Source organism: Apodemus sylvaticus, chromosome 11, assembly GCF_947179515.1.
Source record: "Apodemus sylvaticus chromosome 11, mApoSyl1.1, whole genome shotgun sequence".
NCBI classification, from domain to species: Eukaryota; Metazoa; Chordata; class Mammalia; order Rodentia; family Muridae; genus Apodemus; species Apodemus sylvaticus.
In genome coordinates, this window is record NC_067482.1 from 44319366 (window position 1) to 44330787 (window position 11422).

Below are 11422 nucleotides of genomic sequence, written 5' to 3' on the forward strand. Positions count from 1 at the left end.
CAACTCCTCTTAAGCATTGCCTCCGACTGGTTTAAGCAAGCCCTCTAAGCCACGCCTTTTAAAGGTTCCATCATCTCCCCTTATCGCCATCTTGGGAGCCAAGCGTCCACAAACGAGCCTCAGAAAAACGCCATTTAAACCATGTCTAAACCACAGGACGCAGATGGCCCTCCCTGGCTAGTCTATTAGTTTTCTATATCTTCTGTAATAAATTATCACAAACCCCATCTGAACAAGGCACCCCTGGGGCGTCTATTATGCTGAGTCTGCACGATTTGTTTCCTTTTGTTTAAAAAAAAAAGGTAAGCCAGGCAGTGGTGGCGAGTGCCTTTAATCCCAGCACTTGTGAGGCAGAGGCAGGCAGATTTCTGAGTTTGAGGCCAGCTTAGTCTACAGAGTGAGTTCCAGGACAGCCAGGGCTACACAGAGGAACCCTGTCTCAAAAAACCAAAAATAAATAAATTAATTAATTTAATTAAATTTTAAAAAAGTTTTTCTAGGGACTGACAGAATGACTTTGTTTTGTCTTTTCGTGCTTTAAATCTTAGCAGGACCACACTGTGTTTTGTTGTCTGCAATAATAAAGAGACAACGAATTACATAAACTGAAGGCCACCACTCCCATCATGGAGCCTGTGACAAGGCTCCTTTCTCACTTTCTCCCTTCCTCCCTTTACCCGCGAAAGTTTTCATCTCCTTCCTCATTTAGCCTAACATGTAGCTATGATATTGATTGAAGTTGAGAATAAAAGCATACTGGACCCTAAACTATCCCCTAAATCATGTATGAACTGCAACTGGACTCAAACACTGGGGCAGATCACAGGTGAATGTTATCGATTTTTCTCCAAATATCTAATGCCTACCAACCCACTCCTCTCTCCTCCTAATCTGCTCTTGCTATGATCAAAACGGTCATGACGAGCACCATAGCAAAGAAAATCCACATGAAGAAACGGTCTATGACTTTGGCCACCTTCTTCCACTCGCTGCCCTTGGAGTTGGTGGCCTTGTGGTCTTTGAGGCACTTGGCAATGTATTCAATATTTTTTGTCAGTGCTTCATAGCGTGCACAATAGCTGTCAGTGTTCTGGGGGATCCCACCCTGGTACCCCAGGTCATTCTTTAAAAGTTTGCTCATTTCCTTCTTTCTGGAAAGATCTTTGTTTCTGGATGTCTTCAGGTTGGACCCTGGGAGTTTGCTGTAAACCTTGGTGATTTGTTCTGGCTCCTGGCTTTTGCGGGGGCTGAGGCAGCTCTCACCCACATCATAGACGAACAAGATCCTGGACATATATTTCAGGATGACCACCTTGGCCCAGTGTGGCACTGGCCGGGCCTCCGCCCCGCAGAAGTGGATATTCATCACCATGATGGTAAGGGCTGTGGAGGCTGTGATCAGGGCCATGGTGGCTATGTAGTATTTTCCTGGAATGAAAGGAGCACCAGCTAAGTTCATTTTTATATCTCTTCATATTCGATGAAAAAGACTCAAACACCATTCCCAAGAAACTGGCCTACCCTGGTGGTCCCCAGTAGAGACTTTCATATCTGACTTCCTAAGTTTGAAATCCAGCATCATTACCCCCACTAGACTCAGAACCAAAGCAACGTATGAAATCACGTTGAACTCGGCTCTATGAAACAAGTGTAGTAGTAAGTGTCCAACTTACAAAGGTACAATTGGGCATAGCAGAACCGACACCACAAAGTTCTCCGTTCCACCCTGGACTGTAACTTAAACAGTTTACAAATGTCTGCCAGCTCATGAAAAACCAGTCCAGTCTCATCAAACAGACAACGAATGTCCAATCCCATCAAACAGACAACGAACGTCCAATCCCATCAAACAGACAACGAACGTCCAATCCCATCAAACAGACAACGAACGTCCAATCCCATCAAACAGACAACGAATGTCCAATCCCATCAAACAGACAACGAATGTCCAGTCCCATCAAACAGAAAATGAATGTCCAATCCCATCAAACAGACAACGAATGTCCAATCCCATCAAACAGACAACGAATGTCCAATCCCATCAAACAGAAAATGAATGGCCTTTGATTTCTTTTTTTTTCTTTTCTTTTTCTTTTCTTTTCTTTCTTTTTTTTTTCTTTTTTCTTTTTTTGTTTTTTTGGATTTGGTTTTTTCGAGACAGGGTTTCTCTGTGTAGCCCTGGCTGTCCTGGAACTCTGTAGACCAGGCTGGCCTCGAACTCAGAAATCTGCCTGCCTCTGCCTCCCAGAGTGCTGGGATTACAGGCGTGCGCCACCACTGCCCGGCCTGGCCTTTGATTTCTTAGAATACCTCCAGGCCTCACTGTGATGGAAAACAATCGCTATTGCCCAGGAAAGGAGACAGCGTGCACTGCTGTCTTTAAATATGATTTGATTACATAGAGCAAATGGTCATGAAAGAGGAGAGGAAGGAAAGACATAGGAAAGGTACAAGTAAATGAAATAAACACTGAACAACAGGGCAAGCAAACCAGCAATTAACGCCGAAGAATGGGGTGATTCCGTGGTGAGACCACGCGCTCTGTAATCACGTCCCAGTAACAAAGCACATATGGCTCCTCGTGTCTATCGGCCCAGCGCTGGTGGGCAGAGGCAGGCAGAGCCCCGGCTCACAGAACAGCCAGCCTAGCTGAAATGGAGGCCTTCGTTTCAGGGAGAGCTCCTGCCTCAGTGCAGTAAGATGGAGAGCAAAGGGGAGGTCTGCCCTTGCCCCAGCATGACCTCGGACGTGAGTGAACCCTTGGGCACCCAGCCCCGCCCCACCCCACCCTCATCCCTCCACCCCGCCCCACCCGCGTCCCTCCACCCCGCCCCCACCCTCATCCCCTACAAACAAAGCCAAGGACCAGCTTTTGAAAAGAGAAATAAGCCTGAGCACAGAGATGAACTTCTGTTATCTCAGTTTGTCAGGACATGGAAGCAGAAGGATGCTTGTGCCCAGGAGGTGAGGGTTAGCCGGGCCACATAGAGCCACTTTCATAAAAAAATAAAAATAAAAATAAAAATAATAAAAATAAAAAAACAGTAATAAAATTGAAAATCTTACGTTGTGTGTTTGTTTTCTTTTGTTTGTTTTCTTTTCTTTTGTTTTGTTTTGAGACAGAGTTTCTCTATGTAATCCTGGCTGTCGTGGAACTCACTTTGTAGACCAGGCTGGTCTGGAACTTAAGAGATCTGCCTGCCTCTGCCTTCCGAGATCTTGGATTAAAGACATGCACCACCATACCCAGCAAACTGGTAAATCTTTAATAAGGTCACTCATGGGGAGGAAGAGAGGCCAGCAGGAGTTTTAATCCTAAAAAAAATGGTAAGCAAATAGATGGTGACTCGTTTCTTCTACAGACATATTTGGGAAAGTTTTACGTAATAGAATTCTTTACTATCTTTTTATTTATCATTTTTTAGTTTCAGGTTAGTTCAGGCTGACTTTGAATATGTCACGCAGCTGAGGCTGATCATGAGTCCTCTGATTATGGGCATGTATTAACATGTTTGGTTGTATGTGGTGGACGGATTGAACCCAGGTCTTCTTTCATGTTAGGCAAGGGCCCTACCTACTGACCTATATCCTCATCTCCATGGTGACTTTTTATTTATTTATTTCTCAGTACTTATATTGAATTTAGGACTTCCTATACACCAGGCAAGTGCTCTTCCATTGACATATATCCTCACCCCTGATAGTGTCTTGATAGATATTGAAAAAGTAGGCTTGGGTTGAGGAACCCAAACTTTGAGACAGGTAAGCCTAGAGATGTAATTCACTGCATTAACGGGTGAAAAAGAAAATGTATACGTTTACCTTATAAATGGAGACAAGACACTTGGTATTTGCCTTGTCTAGGAAGCGTAGACAGACCTGTGACAAACTAGCTGTGAATGAATTCACTGAAGACAGAGGCAGAGAAGAGTGTGTTAGCTTTACTAGATGCAGCCGCACTAGCAAGACAAAGAGACCTGAGGGGGGGGATGGGGAGGGGCGGCGAGCTGAGGGGACAGTCAGACAGTGCTTCCATGTCATGGCGTCCCTGGGTTTGTTGTGGTTAGTAACAGCCTGGCCTTGAGGTAATTCTGCTCTTGTCCTGAGTCACAAATGGTTCAGCCTCCCATCTTAAACTGTAAGCCAGTGCCCAGAGTTCGGCTCGTTCTGGTAGAGTCTTCCCTGTCCTTCTGGGAGACAGCAGTGACTCAGCTCGCCGTCCATCCTGATCTGAAGTAAAAAACAGCCCTGTCCTAAGGTTAGGACGGCTCAGCACAGCTATCCATCCCAGAATAGCATTCATAATAATGTTTGACATCCACTTATTATTTATTTAAAAAGTCCAGATTAACTATAAAAGGAGTGTGAGCCAAAAACACTCAGGAAACTTATCACAGTAACAATGAAAATATGTTTCTGTAAATTCGAGAGCAAAAGGGGCTGCACTTTAGTTCTTGCCTAGCATCATGAGATCTGGGGTACAGTCTCCACTTATGGGATGAGGGGGGAGAGAAAGAGAAAGACAGACAGACACACACACACACACACACACACACACAGAGAGAGAGAGAGAGAGAGAGAGAGAGAGCACTGACTGGGCATCATGCCTCCCAGCACTTGGGAAACTGAGACAGGAGAAGTAGAGGCCCAGGTTCAAGGGCAGCCAGGCTGTGTGGTGAGACGCTGTCTCCAGTAACAGTGACAACCAAAGGCAGGAAGCACGCTTCATAGATGCTGCAAATAAAATGCTGTCATTTTTTTTTAATGAATGCTCCCCAAATCCTTCTAAAATAAATAAATAAATAAATAGATAAATAAATAAATAAATAAATAAATCCAAATTGCACATTACTATAGAACAGGAATGATTAATGCTTCCCAAGTTCTTGTGAGTCATCTCTCTTTAGAAACTTACCGACTTGTGATTGCAAGTCACTGCTAAGAAAGTAAGAAAGAGAAAGGGACCTGTCACTGATCCTACTTCAGAGTTATTGTTTCTGGGTTGGTCTTGGTTTTTGTTTGAGATAGGATATTGGGTAGTTGAAGTCGCCTTGAACTCATAATCTTCCTCCCTCCACCCCTGAGTGCTGGGGTAACAGGTATATAACGCCATGCCTGGCCAGTGTCACCTTTCTGTCTCCAGAGAGACAATAAGAGGATACAAATGCCAAGGTTCCTAAACCTCTCTCTATTAGTGGAGACAAAAACTTGTGCTTATTTTAGAGGGAAAGTGTGCATGTCTGTGTGTGTGTGTGTGCGCGTGTGTCTGTGTCTGTGCCTGTGTGTCTGTGTTGGTGTGTCTTGGGTTTTCATGAAGAGACATAAAAGGGAAAATCCCTAGTACTTGGGAGGTGGACACAGAAAGATCAGAAGTTCAAGACCAGCCTCAGTTATAGAACCAATTACAAGCAAGCTTGGGTCACATGTGACCCTCTCTCCTCAAAAAGCAAAAACAAAACAAAACAAAAGGATGTCTCCTGCACAAGCATGACCTAGAAGCAAGTGGGGAAAGAAAGGGTTTATTCAGCTTACACTTCCACATTGCTGTTTTTCACCAAAGGAAGTCAGGCCTGGAACTCAAGCAGGTCAGAAAGCAGGAGCTGATGCAGAGGCCATGGAGGGATGTTCCTTACTGGCTTGCTTCCCCTGGCTTGCTCAGCCTGCTCTCTTATAGAACCCAAGACTACAAGCCCAGGGATGGCACCACCCACAAGGGACCCTCCCACCTCCCCATGATCACTAATTGAGAAAATGCCCCACAGCTGATCTCATGGAGGCATCTCCTCACCTGAAGCTCCTTTCTCTGTGATAACTCCAGCCTGTGTCATGTTGACACACAAAACCAGCCAGTATATCTCCATAAAAACCAACATCTGAATATTGGCTAACTGTATTCCATAGAGCACATGTGGCCACACAGCTCCTGGTGACTATTATTCTCTAGGTCCCCGAGTTCTGAAATTTCTCTTTGTATTCTATCTTTTTTGTTGTTGTTGTTGTTTTGTTTTGTTTTTCGAGACAGGGTTTCTCTGTATAGCCCTGGCTGTCCTGGAACTCACTCTGTAGACCAGGCTGGCCTTGAACTCAGAAATCTGCCTGCCTCTGCCTCCCAAGTGCTGGGATTTGGGATTACAGGTGTGCGCCACCACTGCTCGGCCTTTGTGTTCTATCTTAAAGAAGTAAGGTTTACTTTTGGTACTGGCAAGCATCTGTTACAGCAGCAGGCCAAGGTGCTGGATCGGAGGGGTCGCCTCGGTGGCATCAGCAGGAGGTATTAGAGGTGGCAGAGGGACCTCAGAACAAAGCAGGTAGAGAAGCAGGCATGAGAGCCTCAGCCCCTGCTGCAACCCTTGGCTGAAGGTTGCACTACTGTAGACTTTTGAAAATGCATTCTGTGGGCTGGAGAGATGGTTCAGCTGTTAAAGAAGACTGGCTGGGTTCACAACCGAAACATGAGAAAATGCATTCTGCTTCAGAATGGTCAGATTCTCAGATCCTGGCCAATGTTGGTGTGTGTGTGTGTGTGTGTGTGTATTAAAATGAAACACTTAATTTTGGGACAGACCTTTGGGCAAATAGGAACCTGTTTTAATAAGTGGGGTGAGGCTTCTGTTACACAGGCTAGAGGTCTGACTTGAGTCCAGCTCCTCTTCCTGGCACAGTTGCCTGTTTCCTTCTGAAAAGAGAGACCTAATACTGTGAACAGGTAACAGAAGTCACTGCTGAGCAGAGGCTTGCCCGGCCTGTAGGAAGCTCTGGACTGGATTCCCAGCACCAGGTAAGTTGGGTTTGGTGGAACATATCTACAATCTCAGCACTCGAGGTTTGGAGGTGGAGGGAAGGAGGATCAGAAGACCCACTTCTTTCTTGGCTAAATAACAAGTTTGAGGCCAACCTGGGCTACACCGTAAAACTCTATCTCAAAATCCCAAAACAGATAAATTCAAAATAAACAAGTGTTCTTTTGTGAACGTGGAGATCGTAGGAACCACTTAATTCCAACAACCATCCCTATAAGCAAAGGCGCTGTCTCAGGCACCGAATGGGTTTTACGGAAGCATGAGGCCGATGGCTTCAGTTGCTTTAGCCTGGGCCATACACACATCATCACAACTGCTACCAAGCCAAGATCCAAGTATGCACTCACCTATCAGAGGGACATTTTCTGAGGCTGGCATGATCTCTGCCACCATTAGCTGAAACACAGTCATGGCCAATAGGATGGTCACTCCCAGAGAGACCTTCTCCCCAGAGGCTGCTGGGAGATAGAAACTCAGTGGAGCAAGGAACGATATGAGGACACAAGGGATGAGTAGGTTGACAATGTAGAAGGAGGACCTCCTCTTCAGGAGGAGAGTGAAGGTCACATCTGGGTAAGGCTCTGAGCAGCAACCGTAGGAGATGACGTTCTTCACAGCAGGCATGCCGTGGACCTCCCATTCCACATCTTCAATGAAGTCAGAGAGGTCTCCACTGTCCAGGGCATTGAATATGTCCACCTGGTTCCCATTGTAGGTCCAGGAACCAAAGGTCAGGTTGCACTGCTGGCTGTCGAAGGGGAAATAGGTGACGTCCACCACACAGGAGCTTTTGGTGATGGCTGGTGAGTCCCAGGTGATAAGTCCATCATACCGCAGGACCACGTTGGTGTTCACAGGCTCTGAAGACTCATCGTCGGCCCTGGAGAGCAAATGCAGAGAATGACAGGCACTTACTGAGGAACCTTACTGACTTAACCCCTGTGCTGCTTGCTGCCCTGTGTCTGTCACCTCAGCATCTTTGGCCGTGGGTCCCCATTCTCCTTGAGTTTAGAATCACTAAATCCAATGCACACTTCTCCTCCACCTCCTGCAACTGGTCTGGGCTGCTTCCCTTAGTATCATCCCTAAAGCCCCTCAGATCCATGTTCCTTCCAACCGGTATCAATGCCACTCATGATCTGAACATCAGAAAAAAGGGGAGCCCGCCTAGGCTAAAATCTGCATCTCTGATGCCATTGTTGTCATCAGAAGTGTGTATGTGCATTTGGAAAACACAAAGGAAAAAGTCATCCATTTTACAAATGTCTTTTCTCAGGATATCTTCTCTTACTTTGTCAGCATCTGTCCCTGCTGTTTCTAAGCACGAGAACTCCATTTCCCTCGGGGAGTTAGTCTTCCTCTGCGAGGTACTGTGGCCACGAGCTCATGAGTACACACCATGCTTCTGTAGCACACAGTCACTGGAGCAGATCTAACTTAGAGGCTCTGTGCGCTTGTGAAGAAGCATCCCGGCAGAGCACACAGAGCCTGTCACTTCAGTGCCCCATCAAAGCAGGAGCCCCGTTTGCTCTGTTTGTTCCTCGGGGCTCCTGCTGAACCTGAGCTTGCTAATTGAACTAGTCTGGATGGCCAGCCAGATCCAGTGATCTCCTGGTGTTTCTGCAGTGGTGGATACCCGGGGTGATAGATCTCCTGACTCATCTTCTTGGAGAGAGGGGCGAGGGAGAGAGGAGAGTAGAGGGTAGGAAAGGGAGAAGGGGAGGAGTGGGGAGGAGAAAGGGTAGATTAGAGCGATGAAGCCTAGTTCTTAGATGTTAGCTTGCTTAGAAGACACAGGTTCACACTTCGAGTGCGCGCACACGCACGCGTGTGTGTTTTTAAATGATGTTTAAGTTTCTACTAAATCAGTAGGTTTCTTTCAGAGACCCCTCTAGTGTGAGCAGTGCGTACTTGTTGTACAGGACAATGTCCGGCCTCCACACCAGATCGCTGGGAATCCTGATGGAGTCCAGCCCGTCATACTGGACTCGATCCCATGTGAGGTACGCATCGTGCCAGGTTTGGCGGATCCACAGATAGGCTGTCAGAATCTGATTTCTCTCGTCCTAAGCAAAGAACCCAGATGTTACTTTATCCAGTGTGCACTTCCGGCTTTGGGACACTTCTTTTTTTTTTTTTTTTTTTTTTTTTTTTTTTTTGGTTTTTTGAGTCAGGGTTTCTCTGTGTAGCCCTGGCTGTCCTGGAACTCACTCTGTAGACCAGGCTGGCCTCGAACTCAGAAATTTGCCTACCTCTGCCTCCCAAGTGCTGGGATTACAGGCCTGGCTCTATTTTTTTTTAATTTAAAGATTTATTTATTGTTATATGTAAGTACACTGTTAACTGTCTTCAGACACACCAGAAGAGGGCGTCAGATTTCATTACTGATGGTTGTGAGCCACCTTGTGGTTGCTGGGATTTGAACTCAGGACCTTCAGAAGAGCAGTCAGTGCTCTTAAATGCTGAGCCATCTCTCCAGCCCAAGACACTTGTTTTTGATAACAGGAATCTGCTATCTTATTTTCAACCCATAAATGAGACCTTTTACAATTCTATCTTAGATTGATTATCAAGGCCACATTTAATGTCTTCTTGATGCAGTGTACAAAATGTAAAGGAGAGTAGTATTTAAGTCTTTATATCTTTCCTTGGGCCAACAGCTAAGTTTTCTCTGAAAGTGGACCAACTAATGATTCACCTGAGCCAGGGTTCATGAAATATCTACCAGGTGCAAAAGGAAACATCATTCAAATCCGATGGCTTGTGTAATTAAGTACGTAGATGGAGAAAGCCATCCATGGCATTTAAAACACCCCCTTCCTTTTTAAAAATTGTGATTAAGGGCTGGAGATACAGCTCAGAGGTTAAGAGCACTGACTGCTCTTCTAGAGGTCCTGAGTTCAGTTCCCAGGAGTCACATGGTGGCTCACAACCATCTGTAATGGGATCTGGTGCTTTCTTCTGGCCTGCAGGCATACATTCAGGCAGAACACTGTACACATAAACAAACAAACAAACAAACATATTTTTTAAGAATTGTGATTAAATCCACATAACCTCACAGTACTGTTTTAGGGGAGCGGAAAGTGTGTACTGTTCTTCCAGAGTATCTTGAGATCAGTTCCCAGCACCTATGTCAGGCAGCTCCCCTCTGCCTGTGATTCTAGCTCAGGGGCTCTGGCGCCCTCTTCTGGCCTCTATAGTCACTGCACTAACATGCTCAAACACAGAGACATGTACACATAATTAAAATACAAAAAATAAAATATTGAAAACCACCCTTTTCGCCACTTCATAACTGTCAGTGGCTTCCAGCCAGCCTACCACACTGCATAATCATCTCAATTATCTAATTCAAGGACATTTCCATCACACCCAGAAACGGCAATAGTCATTAAGCAGTCACTGGTCCCTCTCCCAGCCCCTGGCAACCAATGCTTTGTTTTCTGTCTGAATGAACAGACCTGTTCCGGACATTTTATGAACAGGATCATACCCCATGCATCGCTGTCTTCCTTCCATTGCCCTAGACTGCAGTGTTTACGGCCAGAGCTGCAGGGGATAGCAATGTTAGTAACAGTGCGGAGCATCGAGTGACAGTAAGGTGTTTCCTTGCCCTGGCCCTCCCTGCTCATGCCAGCTGGTACCCAGGACCGCCCGCTTCACTCTCTCCCAAGGTCCCGCCCACTGAGACATCTGCTTCAGAAGCAAAGGCCTGTTTTCACTGTCACCTTCTCTCCAAAGCGTCACCAGTCACCATCGACTGACTCACCATGTCCTTGATCTGGGAGAGTGTGACCTGCAGTGTGACGTTCAGCACGGCGTCCGTGTCTTCTACTGGACGCAGAGCATTGGAGTAGTCTTCAAAAAGATCGCTAAACAGCTTCTGAGCATATTTTCCGTTTGCGGTCTCTACGGCTGTTCAAAGACAAGCACCTGGATCAGCGTTTCAAACAAGACCATCCCTGGGGTCAAAACGGGAGAAGGCGCCACACCAGCTTTGGAATGCGCGGATGAGTTCTTTTTTTTTGGGGGGGGGGGGGCTGGTCTTACCTAGCCTGATGAATGAGAGTCAGGAAGAGGTGTGAGCACGCCCACATACTCGGATCAGACCTCCTGTCTTCCTCCTGGCCCTACCCCATCTCTCACCAAAGGCTCTGCAGGAGCCCATATGAGCACTAGCTTCTCACCTCTGATTCCAGAAGCGGCAAAATACATCCAGCAAAAGGAGATGCAGGAATGGGGCCAGTTCATCTTTTCCCAACATGTAGAACGTCCCAGCCAGATAATGAGGACTCCAACCTCGGACTGTGAAGGACACAAAGCACTCTCACTGCCACAGTCACAAAACAGACGGAGACTGCCTGCCCTCCACTCTGGTAAGCTGAGACTGTGGCTCCAGTAACCTCGATGCCAGGAGCCCGGGCGTGGGGGTGGGGGTGGGGCCGCTCTTGGGGAGACATCTTAGCACATAGCTACCCTCCATCCAGACCAAAGAAGAGAAGGTAGAGGCAGGGGCCAAGGGCACACCCAACACCTAGAGACTCCGTGTAAGCAGAATAGGAGCTTGCTGCACTTACCACAGTAGGATTCTGCTTGGGGGCAGAAGGTGCAGAATCCAA

The 11422-nt window shown here is 46.6% G+C and overlaps 1 protein-coding gene across 1 annotated transcript; it reads right to left on the reverse strand.

Annotated features, from left to right (window-relative positions):
• Positions 1-503: 503 nt before the first annotated feature.
• Chrna9 (cholinergic receptor nicotinic alpha 9 subunit) lies at positions 504-11093 on the reverse strand. The gene is made up of 5 exons (XM_052199540.1): positions 10991-11093; positions 10573-10718; positions 8712-8866; positions 7148-7680; positions 504-1428 (listed from the first exon to the last, which is right to left on the reverse strand). Exons 1-5 carry the CDS (start codon positions 11052-11054, stop codon positions 887-889), a joined length of 1440 nt encoding a protein of 479 aa, XP_052055500.1. The 5' UTR covers positions 11055-11093; the 3' UTR covers positions 504-886.
• Positions 11094-11422: the final 329 nt, after the last annotated feature.